The sequence below is a fragment of the Athene cunicularia genome (assembly GCF_003259725.1).
Source record: "Athene cunicularia isolate RWA chromosome 7 unlocalized genomic scaffold, athCun1 chr7_part1, whole genome shotgun sequence".
Lineage (NCBI taxonomy): Eukaryota > Metazoa > Chordata > Aves > Strigiformes > Strigidae > Athene > Athene cunicularia.
This window is the reverse complement of record NW_020799107.1, coordinates 12278951-12297690: the sequence shown is the minus strand read 5'-3', so window position 1 is coordinate 12297690 and position 18740 is coordinate 12278951. Positions and strand designations below refer to the sequence as shown.

Here is an 18740-nt window from a genome sequence, read left to right as displayed (position 1 = left end):
GAACTGAAGCACTGAGACGTAGGGCATTACCTCCAAGGCCTTTGTCTTTTCCTCTTCTGCTTTCTTATGCTGAAGCTGCTGTTCCTCAAACAAACCTTGTAGCTCTGTTTCCTTCAAATGTGCAGTCTGCAAGTCTTCAAGTGCAGCTGTCAAATCCTTTTCTTTTTTTTCCAATTCAAAGCTGCAAAGTTCAAAACGACACTTCCATCTATGTTCAGAACAGAACATCCTTCACCAGCAATGCAACCAAGACATTTTCAGTTACTTTTTGTGAGTTGGTCTATTGACTTGTTTCTTTAAGATGGCCTCTGCTCCTTCTAAAGAGGGTCAGTTTTCAAGTCACAGATCTAGCATCTGAAAACATTTACCTCACTGCAAGTAAAACTGGAATTGCTCTGTTTAGAAACAAGAGATAGAGAGAAGCTAGCTATTCTGGCAGAGCAAAACTGTTGTCCTGTGAGAGGAAAAAACCCCATAGAAATGGAGGGGCCTATCATCTACACAAGATAAGCAAACCAAAGTACCAACCAAAAGAGTAGAAAAAAACTGAAGGATTGAGATACACATCAGGGATATAGGGATCTACTCTGTTCACTTTTAATACACCCATATAACACGCACTTGTTTCCACAGCCTTCTCAGTCAAGGCTAAAGGAAAGTTAAATATGCAAATTTGCACTGAAGAATAAATAAATTTAAGCAGTTAGTAAAGAAAACTGAACATTATCCATGAAAAGTGAGAGGTTAGTTTTACTCGTGTTTCCAAGTGCTAAGCCATGTGTGGATCCAATGTGTATAAATCTTTCAGACTTGTTTATAAATAAAATAAATTAATAAATCTACTTCTCACCGTAACTGGTTTATTTCTTTCTGAAGCTCTTCTAGGGATTTCTGCAGCCTTTCATTCTCTTGCTTACTTTCATAAAGCTCTGATTTCAGCACTGCTTTTTCTTGATTCAAGAGATTACATGTTTCAGAGGCTCTCTTCTGCTCCTCAAAAAGGGTGCTGTGCAAGTCACTTAAGACAGATTTTTCCTGCTGAAGCTGATATTCTAATAATTCAACTAGGATAAGAAAGTGTTAACAGTTATTTGTATTACAGAGAACTTGACAACATGTTATCAGTTATGCTGGTTCAAACTGGGGGGGAAAAAAAAAAAAATTCATCTGTATTAAAGTGTTCTTGTCTGGAGAATTAAATTCTTTTCAAACATGAAATGAATCAGCAGAGAGATCCACATACACACTAGAGCTCTGCTGCTTGTGGACCAGGCAAAGTGAGAATATGAAAGCTGGGTGAGACAATGAGAGCTACTGCAATATACTGTAAGCAACTGGTTACTAACAGATTTGAAACTTCATTAAGCAAACCCATCCATTTACTAGCAAACATACATATAAAGAATTTCCTGAAAACCAAGATATTTTACTATCCTTGATGGGTTTTCTATACCTATACACAATTTATCAGAGTCACCTTTCAGTTCTATTGCTTTGGGTTATTTTAAAGTTTCTTGCTGCTTTTCACAGATTTTTCTTAACCATTAATATTAGAAGAAGAAAAATTCCTTCCTCTGCTGAAATAGTAGGAAACCTGAGTGCATTAGTAAAAACGAAGAATTATACAGTATCTGCTTCTTTGGAAAACAATGTTTTTTTGCCTTTTATCTGCTAAGCAAAAAAGGGAAAGAACTGACACAGAAGGCCAGATAACAAGAACTTGGTGATTACTACCTTTCCTCCGAAGCTGGTGTTCTTGTTTGCTCCCATGATCTTCCGCGTTGGTAAGGGTTTCCTGTAACTGCTGTAGCTTCTCCTGGTTCTGAAGATGCGTCATGCGTAGCTGAGCACGGAGGTCCTGTATTTCAGACAGCAAGCTATTCCGGTCTGAGGAGAAAAGGTGCTCTACAACCATCTGCCTCTGTTCCTCCTGAAAACAAACCAAGTCCTATTAAATCTACAAGGTTATTTTCATATTTTCTACAGATAAACCCTAGAGAAACCCTTGAAGTACAGATTTTATAAAGAGGCACACAAATGACTAAGTTCATGCTTCATATTAATGCAAAATGTAACAAGGAAAACCCCACCCCCAATTCACTAGCTTCCAAATAGAGTAATAGTTAATTAATATAGTTTATACATAATAGTTACGGCAGCCAGGTCAGAACTTAAGTAACTAAGAAACTACAGAAACTAAGTATTATCAGCAAAAAAATCCCAGATTCAGTTAGATCAGTATATACCCTTTGCAAGAGAGGTTTGTGAAACTCTAGATAAAAAGGCAAGGAGAGGAACAATTCTATCAAATACTTCCTTTTTACTATCACAATCTTTCTGGATGTCAGCTAAAATAATAGGCTTTGTAACACAATATATAAAGTTTGAGAAAAATGGTACTGAAACATAGACTACAAAAGCCTGCTGATCTCATGCTATCTAGATCAATGCACAAGATAAAATTTAACAACAAAAGTAACAAAACTGTAAGAACCTAAAAAAAAAAATTTAAAAGAGACAATAAAAGAAGTGATCTCTGAGCATATCACTTTAAGAGGTTTTCTTACTTGTTGTTTCATGATATACTCCAGTTTTTCCACTAATAAACCTTCATCACCAGACCCAGGATTGGAGAAGTGAGACGTCAAGTCAACTTGCAACACATCTCTCTCCTTCTCAAACACGCTCTGCACTGCTTGCAGAAGTTCTCCTCTCCAGTCAGCAGCAATACTGGAAAATTCCTGTTAAATTTTATTTTTTTTTTTTTAAATGGCATCTCTCTCAATCTGTAATCCACTGTCTTTCATATCATTATTGTGTAGAAGCATACCTACACATTAATTTAAGTAGACTAAAGGCATTTAGAGAGGTCTGTAAAGGAGTCTCTTGCTCCTTGCACATATCTATATACACACACACAAACCACATAACAACATACATTTCTATATATATTAAAAACTGGTTAACTTGCTATAAAGTATTTTTTTATTCTCATACCTTGTCTCCTCTATCTGCCACCTTGCTAAGGTAATCCTTCAGTGACTGTATAGCATCCAGCAAGGCTAAACCCTCCTTCTGCCAGCCCTCCATTGCTGCTCTGGTCTGATGAACATTTTTCAGCTCCTTAAAACCAAAGGGATGTTCTGACAAAGCCAATATTTTGCGGCTCTCCTCATACACCATCTTCAGCACGGTCTGAGAAGAAAAGAAAAGGAAAAAAAAAAAACAAGCATAATATTAGGAAACAGGCATCAGCACCCTGACAGCATAAGAGCAGGACAGGATAGCACTAGATAACAAAAATAATGCAGCTGTCAGAGGCTGTGATAAAGGCACACAGGTCTGCTCTGTTATTTGGTATGCTTAATAAACTAAAATACATGCATATACACATACACAGAGTGAGCCAACAGTTACCAGAGAATTTTTATCTCTTAACAACTGAGGTCAATATTTAAAAATAGAGTGGTCAATGTGAAAGTACAAATGGCAGCCTCAGCCAGCACATTTTATTGCTGTGTACATCAACATGCTAATATGCAATTAAGCCAAAGGACTGTATTTTATCTTTGTTGTTTCTGAACCATTTAGCTAACTCCCCTGGGAACAGACTGAATTCTATCAAGTCTGAAGCCACATTACTAAATCCCAGTCATGCCAGAAAACTGAATTATGTATTTAGACAACCTTGTCTTAATTTAGCAGATTATGTACAAATAACACCTCCCAAAATAATCAGTCTTAATCATTTACACAGTGGAAATTGTTTCCTCTGACATTGTCAGGCAAAATAATCTCTTTTAAATAAATTCCCTGTTCGCAGACTATTACATCAGGCACAGATGTTTCCTGGTCTCTTTTCAAGGAAGGTCACTGGAGATTTAACTCCTTTTCTACATACAGCTTGTGGAATTATCCCAGCCTCGATGTGGAGCTGTTCCTCATGGCTACTCACTTTAACATCAACAACAGAGTACTTCTCTTTAACTCTTGATATTTTTTCTTTGCACTTTTTGAATTACTTAACTTTTGAACCAATCTGAGTAGACTTTCTGTCACCAGAATCAAAACAGTAATTATCCCAAGAGCTAATACTATAGGATGAAAACCTTTACTAAGTATTAACAACAGAAGCACGCTGAAGTGTTCAATCTAAACATTCAGTACTGGAATAGGCACTCAGACCTTACAGCCAGTAAACTCTAAACTGATGATCCACAAAAGAAACCAAAAAATTCTGTTTTTTAAGATAAAATTCACCTTTTCCATGAAGTCTACGAAATTATGCTCTCAGATTATTTTTTAGATACAGAATCACAGGATGGTTTGAGTTGGAATGGACCTTAAAGGTCATCTAGTCCAACCCCCCTGCCACAGGCATGGGGACATCTTTCATTATAATGGGTTGCTCAAAGCCTCATATATCCTAGTTTTAAACCCTTCCAGGGAGGGGACATCCACAGCTTCTCCAGACAACGTGTGCCAGTGTCTCACCACCTCCATTTAAAGAAATTCTTACTTATGTCCAATCTACCCTCTTTTATTTTACACTGTTGCTCCTTCTCCTGTCACTACTGGTGCTGGTAAAAAGTCCCTCTCCATCTTCCTTACAAGCTTCTTTTGTATTTGGAAAGGCCACTATAATGTCTCCTCAGAGCGTTCTCTTCTCCCAGCTGAACAGTCCCAACTCTCTGTCTTTCTTCATAGCAGAGGTGTTCCAGCCCTCTGACCACTTCCATGGTCCTCTTTTGGACCCACTCCAACAGGTCCATATCCATCTTGTGCTGGAGACCACAGAGCTGCACACAGTACTCCAGTCTGGGTCTCATAAAAGCAGAGCAGAGGGGAGAATCACCTCCCTTGACTTGCTGCCCATGCTACTTTTGATGCAGCCCAGCATACAGTTGGTTTTCTGGACTGTAAGCGCCCATTGTTGGCTCATGTCTAGTTTTTCATCCTTCTCTGCAGGGCAGCTCTCAATCCCTTCGTCCCTGAGCCTGTACTGATACCAGGAGCTGCCCTAACCCTTGTGCAGGACCTTGCGGTTGGCCTTGCTTAACTTCATGGGGTTCCCACGGGCCCACTCCTCCGGCCTGTCCAGGTCCCTCTGGATGGCACATCCCTCCCCGCAAGTGAAACAGCAGCACCGCTCAGCTTGGTGCCATCCACAAACCTGCTGAGGGTGCACTCAGTCCCACTGGCTATGTCATTAATGAAAATATTAAATAGCACTGGTCCCAGCATAGACCCTTGAGGAACACCACTTGTTAATAATTGCCACTTGGACATTGAGCTGTTGACTGTAACTCTTTGGATGCTGCCATCCAGCTAACTCCCCATCTAACAGTTCATCCATCAAATCCGTATCTCTCCAATTTAAAGGCAAGAATGTTGAAGGGCACCATATCAAAGGCCTTACAGAAACCCAGATAGACGACATTACTTGCTCATCCCTTGTCCACCAATACAGTTGCTCCATCACAGAGGGCCACCAGATTAGTCAGGCACAATTTGCCCTTGGTGAGGCCATGTTGGCTGTATCTAATCACCTTCCTGTCATTATGCTTCAGTATAAGTTCCAGGAGGATCTGTTTCATGATCTTACTGGCCACTGAAGTCTGAGGTCAGTAGTTCCTAGGGGCCTCTTTATTAAAATCATTGTGACGTTTCACTTTTCTCCAGTCACTGAGGACTTCATCTGACTGCCGTGACTCTTCAAGAATAATAGAGAATGGCTTAGCAGCCACATCTGCAAATTCCCTCAGGACCTTGGGATTCACCTCTTCGGATACCGAGGACTTGTGTGTGTCCAGGTTCATCAGGTGATCTTGAACCTGATCTTCCCTTATGATGGGAGAGACTTCATTCCCCAATCCCTGCCTTAAGGTTCAGGGATTTAAGATATGAGAAGAGTGACTGCAGTGAAAACTTGGCAAAAAATTTGAGTACCTTAACCCTGTCGGTTGTCACTAGTTCTCTTGTCTTGTTTATCATGTGTGTGCTCTTTAATCTTCCTTTTCTGTCCAATGTACTAGTAGAAGTTATTATTATTATTATTCTCCCTCACATTCCTTGTCAAATTCACCTCCAGTGGTGCCTTACCTTTCCTGATTCCATCACTACACATCCAGACAGCATCCATATAATTTTCCCAGGTTACATATTACTCATTCCCCTGCCTGTCCACTTCATTCTTAAGACTTTAGTTCAACCAAGGGGTCCTTACTCAGCCATGCGTGTCTCACACCCCCCTCCCCCTGCCCATATGGGAACCAAAACCTCTGGTGCTCTAAGAAACATGTCCTTAAATAGCTGCCAGCTCTGTTCGACTCCTTTACCCCTGAGGACAGTTTCCCAGGGAGTCCCATCAACAAATTCCTTGCTTGGTCTCCCAAAATTCAACATCCTGACTCTACTCTGTTTTTCAAAGACAGCTCTGTACTCAATCTAGTTTTGGGTTGGTTTTGGTTTTTTTTTTTGTTGGGGTTTTTTTGTCTGTTTTGTTTGGGGCTTTTTGTTTGTTTGTTGCTGTGGGGTTTTTTGGTGGTTGTTTTGTTTGTTTTGGTTTGGTTTTTTTTAACATAGAGAGAAACCCAAGTGACTCTCCTTCCTTGCCTGTCTCTTCCAAACAGTTTATAGCCATCAATTGCATTGCTCCAGTCATGTGATTTGCCCCACCAAGTTTCAGTGACAGCAATTAGATCATAGCTTTCTAGCTGCACAGTGACTTCCAACTCCTCCTGTTTCTTAGTCGTGCTGTGTGCTGTCAACCGTGTCACCTTTGTGTAGGAACAAGCCCAGTTTCTTTGAGGCATTTCATAAGTGTTTCCTTGTTGGTTTTTAATACACCAGCAGCTCTTGGCTCTTCTCTGTTGCTCAAAGTTCCATCCCTTTCTCCCACTACATCTTATTTAAAGCTCTCCTTATAGGTTTGGCCAATTTATTGGTGAAGACGCTCTTGACCCACTTGGTCAGGTGAATCTCATCAGCTCCCACCACACACAGCTTCTCCAAGGTGCATCCATGATCACAGAAATTAAAACCTTGAGTATAGCACCAGCTACACAGCCTGGCATTCACCTCTGTGTCCTCCATACTGGATCCATTCCTCTGACTAGGAGGATAGAGGAGAATACCATCTATGCTCCCACTCCTTTTAACACTGATCTGACATATAGTCTCTTCTGATGGTTCCAAGTTGCCTTGTTACAGTATCGTTAGACCCTACGTGGAACAGCAGTAGCAGATGATAATCTGTAGAGTTCACCAGGTTTGGCAGCTTTTCGTTGATATCACAAATACAAGCTCATGGCAGCAAACTTCTCTACAGAAAGTGTCTGGACAGCAAATGGGTGCTTCAGTGCCTCTCGGTAAGGAATCTCTAATTACTGATACTTCACATGCTTTTCTGGTGGCACTGGTTCTAATGTGAGTGGGTAGTTGCTTCAACTTCACATGGTTGGCTTTTCCTGAATTGTGTCAGTTACTCAATGTGTTCCTTGTTCTCCAACCCCAGAGCATCATGTTTGGCATGAAGGGGCACTTCAGAGGATGAGGGAGGGTTCTGTCTGCCTTGAGCAGAGATGAAGATCCAGTCTCCATCTTGTGAGTTACTCATATCAGTCAGCTTGAGTTTGAATTCAGGCTTACCCTGCCCTTGCACAGCCTTCATTCACTGCACGGATCTTCCTGATTTTTGCTGAGCAAGCTGAAAGAATCTGTTAAACGTTTTAAGGCAGCATTCACTTTCTAGGAAGTATATTTCTCCCAGTTTCTTATTACTCAAGTTTCCTGAAGTATTCAAACTCCCTGTAGCCCAGCCCACTGCACTTATCCACATACTTCTCACCAGCCTTATACATAGATGATTTGCAGCACTGAATTTCTCCCTTTCAACAGCTGGAATTCCTGGAATGGCTGAGAGCCTGTCCAGCTGCAGCACCAAACCAAAGAGTCCCAGGCATATAATTTCTTAAACTTGCCTTACTGACTTAGAGTAAGCAATCAGTACTCAGTCTTCTGTATATTCTTCATGGTCCTTGAACTGACTCTGAAAGATCCCTCCACAGCTTGCAGTGGTGTTTCCATAGCTCTCCATCATATCAGAATGACAAGAATAGGCAGGGGAGCATGATGTCAGCTCTCTGTGCTTACTTACAGAACAGCTTTCTGTAAAGTCTCCAAGACAAGCCCATAAATCATGTCAATTAATCCTTATACTGCCACATCCTGGAACATCACTAGTGCTGTCCTAAAAAAACATTTTCAATTCTAGCAAGTACAAGCAAGACAAATATCAGTAAATCTGTCACATGAGATGCAAAAATGACTAAAAAAATCATAATCAAAGTTTAAACCATTATAGAACAGTTTACAGTGTAATCATAGCAGTTAATTATCTTATATTACCGTTTCATTTTCACTGTTTCAGTTTTAATTTGCTGGTATGCTTATATATTAATCATACATTACCTTCAGCTGTGGTGAAAGTATTTCCTTTTCTCTTATTGATTCCATAATCTCTGGAAACATTCCACGGTATTGCAGATAAGCCATGAAACTAGCATCTAGTTGGTCTGATGTTTGTAGTTCCTGCTTCAGCTTAGCTGCCAAATTTGAGCTGGTACCTGAAGAAAGAGACAGCCCCCCACCCCCTCAAGTGTTACAAAGATGAAAAGAACTTGCAGCATAACCACTTGCAAAATGACCACAATTTCTTCTGCTAGTATGAATGCAAGGTCACCTGAAAATTTAGTTGGTCAAGATCTCAACTACCTTAAGTAAAAAGGTTGTAAGGTGCCTTTAGCACCAGAGAAAGTGTCGTAGTTAAGTCAGGACTCATCAAAACCCCATTTCTCCTTTTCAGTATATAAAGATAAAAAGGTAAAAGCAGACTTCCACTAGCACAAGTATAGAAGTCTTTTTAAATAAAGAACTACCCAAGAAAGGCATAGCTTTCAAATAAAAGATCTGCAGTAAAAGAAAACGGGATAAAGAAGAAATGTAGTATTTTTATACTAAAGTTAAGAAAGGGTGAAAGGAATCTACAAAGTTAAACTTACTGCTGTCATATGCATCGCTCATCGCATCTATGGCAGATGCTCTTGATCTTACATCATCTTGGAAATCAGAAGGGGTTAAAGTTAGATTATCAACTTCTCTCATCTGCTTGGAAATAAAGTTTTCACATTAATTTTCTGAATCCAGCTGTAGTTTTCTGCATTTATCACAACTTTGCTACTAGTGCAGGTTTTCGCAAATGACTACTTGATCATAGTATTAGAGATGGCAAATACCATGATGAACACAACATTGGTGCTCTTTGGAATCCACTCCATCACGGTTTTTTCTCCCTTTCAATACTCTTAATTATAAATACATGTCTGTTTATTAATTGCCCTTCAAGAGCAAGGCACAAAAATATACAACCAAAGAATAGTTTTCTGAAATACAGACTTTATCTTCCTGTGAAATGATACAGACACAAATATATAAAATAATTAAAAAGAAAACCCTCTATTCTCTGCTTTTGAAACAGTCTCTTCTAACACTCAATGACAGATATTCGTAAGTGAACTGTTCCAGAAAATTGAGTATCATGGTACCAAAAACGTTTTACAGATTTTAGCTCAATTACTTACACATTAAGTATTACCACAAGTTTATCAGTCACTTCCATGTAGCATCACTGCAAAAGTACCAGGATTTGAAGAGTTCTCTCAACAACTTTCTGAGAGCACAATACCCATTTTTTCACTGACATCACATCAGCAGCGTATAGACGTGCAGGACTGCTGTAAGCAGCTTATTGCTCAATTTTAGGTTTTGGAACACTGTTTTCAGTTAGAAGCAGTGGTAAATAGCATTTTAATACAGGCCAGAATTTGCTCCACTATCTGACAGTGTTAGAGGAACTGAGTCACATGTCCAGGACATTACTGCACCTACCCCTCTTGGTGTGCACATTTCTACTACTTGGAGCCAATGGCCCAACAATGATCCGAGAAGGACAGAGCTGATCGTTCTTGTTTAATTAGAATGAAATCAGACATGAAATATCACTTACCAAACTCTTCTCCATATCTTGGCCATCATCAACAGAGTAGGTGCTTTCAGAGAAAGCTGGAGATTTTCTACCTACTCCCACTGCTGCTTCCTCACTGCCATTCTCATGCAAGTTAGAATATCCCAGCAGTACAGAATTATCTTCTTGCATGGGTGACCTGCTGGGCATCATTTCAAAATCTGTGCTTTCAACTTCCGAAAAGGGCGTCAGATGAAGCACTGGTTGAAGTTCCATACTTATATCTTGCTTTCTCACAATCTCAGGTGAGCTCCATGAAGCCACTTCTGCAATGAAATTCTGGAAGTCTTTTGAAGTGTCTTTCCCTAGGTTCAAGTGATGTTTTGGAGAATCAGGAGTTTGATGAATTTCCAACATTTGCTGGCAATGGTTTTTCAAATCTTGCTCCTCTTCTGAGTTCTTGATCACATCCAATTCCTGAGACAAGTTATTTTCTTGTGATTGCTTAATCTGAGGTTTTGGATTTATATTGTGAGTGGTCAAGTCAAACGTAGCTTCATCTTTTTCCTACAATGAAATAACACATGTTGTTTAATGGACTTTAAATATTATTTTATAAACTGAAAACCATGCATTAAAACAGATCATCTTAAATTTAATAGTCATATCTATTATTATTCCCAGGTTTTATGTAAAAATGATCCAACACTTCAGTATGTTTTATATGCCAGCTAACCAGGCCTTTTAACAAGCATATCATCAACTGGAGAAATAAAACAATCTGTACAATAAGCAAGTGTATTTCTGCAGACCTGATTTTTATATCAATCAGAAAAAAGGGTAATCCTTGTAGCTGTGTAGATAAATCTTGCTACTTTCAAATAAGTACAAATCAAAACCTGTGGCTTGCCTAACTGGACACATCTCCTGAACTATCTTAAGGCTTAATTCCTGACCCATGGCACCAGGAAAAAATGGTTAAGACAACTACATATGGTTCCTATACCTGCCATTTCAATGCAGGAGAAACCATCGACTGTCAAATTCTACTCACTGGAGGGAAGAGCAACATGGATTCACATGTTGCATCATGTGAGACACACAGCAGTCATACATACCAACATGATTTATCCTAAATTTTGGTACGGCCATACTTGTACCTTCTGGCATCCTGTTCCCACAGGAGTACTCTACTCATTTTTTTAATTTTTCCAAGAACCAAACAACAGACTTAGGTCTCTGCTGATCAGGAACGCTGCAGACATTTCTCAAACTGTGACTCTAAAAATAGCTACACTAGATCAGATGGAAGTCTTTCTACCCAACCACCATCTCTGACAGAGGCCAACAGGGAAACTCATCTAGCATGGACACAACAGGTTTTTGTGATCCTTGCACATAACTGTTTTCCAGCCTGAGGGCTTGGATATCTGAATGGCCACAGCACTGTTCCCATGCCATGAGGCCATGGTCACTGACCAGGCCAAGGTTAGGCTCCCACCTTCAAACTGCAGACACACCTGAGGAATGTCAATACTGTGCCATGGAGTATGCAGATACATCCCTGCCTACCTTGCTACAAGGGCTCTCATTTAGTCAGCATTTCTATATAAAGAACTTTCTTCCACTCCCAAGGTCTCTTGAAGATATTTTTCATTTTCTATGATCTTAATGCTCTTTTCAACACGCAGGTTTGTCACAGACACCATGGGAAGGCTGCTGTTGCACAGCCACTACTCCAAGTCCCACTGCTTGGTCCAGAAGTCAAGAAGTCAATACTTCTTCCTGTCTTTCAGCCTCTAAACCTCTTATTCACTTCACCTGGAGGCTGACATCCAAGGGGAATATCTCTGAACCACATTTACCTTCATCCTTATCACCTCAGTGTGGTAGACTTGCCATCACCAAGTGATTAAGGAACCCTAAGGCTAGTGCCTGACTCGCTGTAATTCCAGGTCTTACTGATCTCATTAATATAGAAACTCCTATAGGAAAAGGAGGTACTGGTATACTTATGGCATAGGCTATGCCTCTTCTGTGGCAGAAGGGAGACTCTAGAACATATACTGAGCATGGCAAGCCGCAGCTTCTGTCTAATGCCTCCACAACTTCCACAGAAGGTCTGGCTGCCTTGGCTCCCTCCCAGTTTTTCATATTCATTCCTCCAGGCACCAAATTCTCTCAAAGCCTGCTCCCAAGCTGGCCCACCCACTGCTTTAATAGGGGTCTGTTTTCCCTCCTTCCTGCACTTTTTACTGTCATCATTCCGAGGAAGGTTTAACAGGACTAGAACAATCTTTCTGCAAAGGAACCTTGCCACACAGCAGAGCTTTGTCCTGTCCTTGCAAAGTGGTACCTGCCCAAGCATGCTTGCCCAGCTCCCTGCAATCTACACATCCCAGGCCACATACAGTCAACATCTTTCTATTTGACAGTTCTTGATTGATTTTTCTTTCAATGGCTTCATCTGATTCATTTTAAGATCAATCTTTTGACCTCTTAGCTACTGTTGCTAAGAGTCTAAATGATGCACTGTTTGAAAAGAGATTTCTTTTAGTTTATTTTACACCTGGCCATCATGCAAATTTCATTTCATCCTCCATACCTCTTACATTGTAAGATACAGTGAATAATTCTTCTCTCGCTCATTTCAGACAATCGGCTTAATTCTTTCGTGTTAATCATCCACCTTAGCTGATGAGTCCTAGCCTGTTTTACACCTAGGGCTAGATGCAAATACTTTTAGCTCCTCCTCCAGCTTTCATTTCAATAGATTTCCCACATTGTTCCCACTTTTGAACCCAAGAATAACTGCAGGGGGTTTCTTTGCTCCTCTGAGATTGCCGGATTTGTGTTATGCTCACTATCACACAAAAGCTTTTTGATGTTAACAGTTTTAACCATTCATTATTCAAGGTTAAGTAAAGAGCTGCTTTAATCTCATATGGGTTTTCTGTCTTGGTACTCTAAGCAGTCATTTATTTTTTTCTGAAGATGTTCTGTATAATGCCATTTAGCTAATCCATACTGGAACAGAAGTACCCAAATATTGCTATTTTTCCACCTCTCCAGCTCTCAGGTTCATAGTCTTGCTCAGATAGTTGATACTCTAAAGCAAATATTGTACTTTTTCTTGTACTGGGATGAGCTTGATCCATAGGAAAAGGTCTAGTGTAATGAATGCTTGAAGACACAGTAGTTTACTTAATTTGACCCAACCCTCCAAGTTTGATGATCATCCCTCCTCAGCCTACTTTAAAACTTACAGCATTTAAACATGGAAATACACTGACATATATACATGAACTTAAACATTTAGAGATCTGTTTCTGTTGTTCTTTAAACAGGGATCTAATAATCACTATATAAGCAACATGGTCCAGTAGACTACTACACTGGAAGGCTGAGCTCTGATGCTGCCTTGTATACAAAAATTCAATGGTTCGATGTATATCATTCTGCATCGGTCATTCAGTGCTATTCCCTACCTGATCCCTTTTTCTGAGGGATTTCTGAGACAGACCCTGAACGTACAGTATCACCTAGGCAAATGGCACTGATCCAAACTAGAACTTTTAAGCAAATAAAGATAAAAACACACCAGTAATGATCATACATTCTGCATAGCTACACTTCCACTTCTGCTTAAAAAATAAACACAAGTAATTTTACATAGTAATTATCTTATAATTTCTTTAAATAAGGAGAGATGGCATTCATGTACAATTTAAATAAGATACATCCTAAATACATCAGTGTAACTTAAAGATAACAGACAAAAGTCTACTGAAAACCCACTGTTATTGCTGAGTAGGTTTTAAAAGGAAGAACTGCATCCTGTTGGGACTGCTGGGCTATGAAGTGAAATAGCAAAGTAATATGAAACATTCTGTAACATTACATAGCTCTGCAAATAGTTTTTTTTACCATTAATGATACCAATATTAAAGCACAGTTCTTTTGGTTAACTTGGAAATCCAATTCTAGCTATAAACCATCATTTCTACGTGGTGGTGAAAAGCCATCTTCCCTTCCCACTATGAAGGGGCAAGTTGTATGGTCTAAGTCAACCAACTTGGATTTTCATACCCATATCGTACTGCCAATCAGGACCCCCGAAATTCACATAAGCCTGACATCTAACTTTTTTCTTTTCCTATGCACTCAACTTTTTTCATATAAGCACTCTTATTAACTCTAACTTACTAACACTTATCAGCTCTGTAAACCAGCCTTAAAGACAGTAAGTTGGTATATGAGACAACTACAGCTCTGAAAAACAGGTCTCTGGGTCCTATTGCTTTCCAAAATTTCACATTAGGTTATCTGCAACAGATGGTTCTAGAAGAGATTGAGAGTACATATGAGAATGTCACAGTAAATAAATATTTCTAAAAAAATATGATACATGACAAAGTATTTTCAAGTAGTTCTCCAAGACAGCCATCAAACATGGCAACCATAGCCCTAGTAGCTCATGGTGGCTTGACCTTGGCTGGCTGCCAGATACCCATCCTCACTCTCCATCCTCGACACATCAGTGGGAGAAAATAAGATGGAAAGAGCTCATGGGTGATAAAAGACACCTACTAATTACTCTCATAGGCAAAACAGACTTGACTTGGGGAAAATTTATTTAATAATAGGTTTTATTTAAATCTATTAAATTTAAAATAGAGTTGGATGGCAAGAAACAAGCACTGAAACAGCTTCCCCCCACCCTGCCTTACTTTTTGTCCCCAGGCTCAATTTTGCTCCTTCATTCCAAATGTCCTCTACGTCCTCCCCTGCAGTGTGGATATCTGCTCTAGCATAGTCTCTTCCAGGGGCTGTTTCTCACACTTCTTTCTCCTCAGTCCTCACCATCTGTGCAGTGTTTTGCCCTTCCTTAAATATGCTGTTGCAGAAGTGCCATGCACATGGCTGACAGGCTCAGCTGTGTCCTGTGGTGGAACCATCTGTGCCCAGCATGGAGCAGCCCCAGCCTTTTCTCACAGAGGTGCCCCTGCAGCTCTTCCACTGCCAACACCTTGTCACCTTTACCCAATACATACCTTAGGATCCATGCCCAAAACCACATCCAGCTCAGAAAAACTGACTGGGCTAGGTTTCTACACATCCTTGCTGTGTTCTTAGACCTTCCAGGCATCTACCTCTAGCCACTGCTGGAGAAACTACACAGATCGACAGACCCTTTGACTGACTTACCACAGGCATTTTTATGCCACAGTATTCATCTTCACCCTTTCTTACAGCAGTGAAAAGGATAAACTATAGGGCTTTATATGACACATAAAATTGTATTTTTTTAAAACACAACTAATACTATTAAAGAAAAAAATCACATACCGATTTATCAGTAGGGGAAGCCAATACTGCAAACGACTGATCAACATTTGCTTCTAGTTCTTCCAATTCCCCCATTCCTTTTTCAAGAGCTTCACCTTTTCTTTTTCTCTGGCAGAATGACTTGAAAAGGTTAGTTTCCTCATGATCATGTTGCTCCTTTGGCTTATACAACTCCAACTGTGAAATAAGTTCACCTCTTTCCAACCGTAAGGCTTCAAGCTCTTTCACATATACCTCAATTTGATCTTTCAGTTTTGCAGTGCTACCTTGCAGTTCAGTGATTTCTCTCTGATAAGCTACTTCTTTCTGATTCAGTGCTTGCACATGGAAATCAAGTCTAGAATCTTCTAACGGAAGGCTATAAACATCTTGAGCCTGGCTTACACCTCTCTTTTCCAACTCAGTTTGAAGCTCTGCTGCCTTTTTTCTTAAGTACTGCAACTCAGTTGTATCAGCTTCTCTTTGATCTGCCATTGTCTTCATTTGCATATCTTTCTCTAGAATATTTGCTTCCCTTTCTCTCACAGTATCTTCAAGTTCTTGAATGCGAGAAGTCATCATCCTTGCTTCAACCTCTCTCTGAGAAAAACGTGTTTGAAAAAGGCTGCACTCTTCCTGAAGTGCATCATACCGTATTCTCAGAGACGTCAGTTCTGCAGCGTGCTGCTCTGATGACTCTCGCAATTTTTGGCATTTTTTCTCCAAAATTTCCACTTCCATTTTGAACTGTGATTCCTTCTCTTTCAGTTGGTGTTGCAGAACTTCTTCAGCAGTTGAGACAAGCTTTAGTTCCTCCTGAAGCTCTCTCACTTTGGAAAGTAGCAACACATTTCTTCTGTTTGGATCAAAATCACCCTGACAATCTATAAGACCCTTCCTCAACTCATTCTGAAGGTTTTCCACTGGCTTTCCCAATGCAAGTTGATAGAAATCATATTGATTGTCACCAACTTCATGACATACTGGTCCAAATTGTGCCAGCTCTTTCTGAAGCTTCTCAATTACTCCATGGAGTTGCTCTACTTCTTCATCTTTGTCCTTATGCAGCCTTTCCTGGTCACCACGAAGGCGCTCAACAAGTGATCTGAGTTCTTTAATTTCAGATTTTTGGTATTCCACAACCTGAGCAAAAAGATAAGGTCTGAATATTGCTGTATGTAGGCAGAATTGCTATTGCACATAGAGTTTAGATCAAGTTTTTATTCTGAATCACACAGGCATTAATTCACACATTTAACAGCAGGAGTAACTGCACACTTCAGCTGGTAGCTACTCTGAATACTCTATACCTTAAGAGAATTATTAAATAGATTTCATTTACAATAATATTCTGTACACCTTTCTTCCCTCAAAGTCAAGTAATGAACACATACTATTTATCTTACTTTATTTTCCTGAGTGTTCTCTAGCTCATGCTGGAGCCTCTTCATCTGCTCATTCAAGTGATCAATTTCCTGATTCTTTTCTTTAAGTAGTGCTTGTGGGAATGACAAAGCTGAGGAATCGCCAATACCCTGGTCCTGATTTTGCTTCACATGAAATTTTGTTAGATCCTCCTGATCAGAAAAAAAAAAATCTCATCAGAAAGGACTTAGTTTCTCTCCCAACCTAATGACAGAACAGAACCAAGGGCTTTAATTAAACATTCTCCTCCTTACTAGAATGTTAAGGGGCTCAAGAACACAGCTATTTTATTTAGCTCTGTACCACTGGATTAGATTGCCACAACATTTCTCATCTTTCAATATAAGAGATGAACACTCTAGTTGCCAGACTGACAGCCAACCAGCTTTCTAATTTGTAACATGTACTATGGCTGTTGATGTCAGAAACGCACACAAAACTGTAGAGTGTTTACTGTATGACAACATTGCTGTTCATAATCAGACAGGGCTAGAAGCTTTAAATCAAATGACTATAGAAGAAAATGCCATAAGCATGAATCTAGAATATTGGGGTTTTTTGTTCTATGGTAACAGTATTAGCCTTTTAACAGTAATGCAATATTCCTTTGACAAGAGAAACAACCTAAATATCTGTTTATAACAATACGAGATGGATACCACAACACTCAAAGGAGGTCTCTGAAGTTTTAGGTGGTGCACAAAGCTAAGGAAACCTACCTTCAGCTGTGCATTCTCTAACTGCAGCTGGCTGATGCTAGAAGTGCTAAGGTTTTTTTGCATCTCTAACTGCAAGTTCAATTGCAATATCTCCTCGTTTTTACTGATCAAATTATCTTTACATTGTTCTAGTTGGTCCAACAAGCTTGCAATCTAAAAAAGAAGAAAATACATAGTTGTTTCAGTTAAGTCCTCTTATTTAAGCAGACAAGATAAAACGTCATTCATTGTCTTGTCTCCTGAGAGCAAGTAACTTCAAGTTCTATGATTTAAATTTTCTCTAATCAATTTGCATTAATAAAATACTTGAGACATTTAAGAAAAAAAAAAAAAAAAAAAAAAAAGGGGAAGCTAGTGTTCCAACTGCAAAACCAAAGTATTGCAAAGATAGTTTTCCATTTTCTTAAAAAAAATATAACTGGTCATAAAAGATATTTTAATCTATGTTCTGAACAATCAAGGCTTGACTACTGATGTAATTTGACATAACAATAGGAGACATGTTAGTATCTGATGTTTAATGGAATCACAAGCAGTTAACTCATAATCACCATTCTCCCTCTCCTCAAAAACAGAAATTAGCACTGCAGTGCTAATCCCAGTAACAGAGCAATCAAAAAAGTTCTGAGCATTGACTCTCTCAACCTGTAAAAGAGTCAATAACTACACATTTCTTTGCTTGCAGCTTTTTGAAAGCTTGAGGGTAAAGAGCTATCTGGAAGCTCTGTGATCTTGCTACCCACAGCTTTTATCATCTCTTGCCTTAACGGGTAGGAAGCTATAGGGGCTCTGAGAATGAAAAAGGCTTGGTGCCTCCTGAAGCCAGACTTCATAGGAGACATGGAACTTCCACCTGTAAAAAATAAGTTTTTATTATCTTACTGCTCTTGAAACTGGTTTACAATTAACTGGAGGATCACACACATTGGTCTTTTCACATCATAAACTGGACTGTATGTTTGTATATTGCAGATACTATAATAATTTTGTAAGATTACATAAACAGAGCAGGGGGTTGGTGGGTGGGTGTGTATGTATCAATGCATGTAAATCCAATAAAAGTTCTAAATAATGGGACCAATTAAACTGCGGTTCATCTTAGCTTGGTGCAAGAACTCATCACTAACATACTCTGGCTCACCAAATAGAGATAGTCAGTGACACCAGTATGGATAACTGTCCTATCTGTTCTTAAAGAAATTATCGCTCAAAGTAGGCAAAAATATATCTACCTTCTGCTCCAC

The 18740-nt window shown here is 39.5% G+C and overlaps 1 protein-coding gene across 3 annotated transcripts in view; it reads right to left on the bottom strand.

Annotated features, from left to right (window-relative positions):
- Window positions 1–18740, bottom strand: part of PCNT (pericentrin) — a 95215-nt gene that overhangs the window by 17397 nt on the left and 59078 nt on the right. For 2 of the 3 annotated variants that reach the window (XM_026852342.1, XM_026852343.1), the window contains exons 34-44: window positions 17497–17649; window positions 16759–16929; window positions 15374–16495; window positions 10067–10591; window positions 9063–9168; window positions 8473–8627; window positions 2998–3195; window positions 2568–2741; window positions 1735–1930; window positions 851–1064; window positions 31–181 (exon numbers count right to left, since the gene is read on the bottom strand). In XM_026852342.1, coding sequence (XP_026708143.1) covers window positions 31–181; window positions 851–1064; window positions 1735–1930; window positions 2568–2741; window positions 2998–3195; window positions 8473–8627; window positions 9063–9168; window positions 10067–10591; window positions 15374–16495; window positions 16759–16929; window positions 17497–17649 — 3165 coding nt within the window. The remainder of the gene's footprint in view (window positions 1–30; window positions 182–850; window positions 1065–1734; window positions 1931–2567; window positions 2742–2997; window positions 3196–8472; window positions 8628–9062; window positions 9169–10066; window positions 10592–15373; window positions 16496–16758; window positions 16930–17496; window positions 17650–18740) is intronic. The other variant, XM_026852340.1, reaches the window with a different exon arrangement.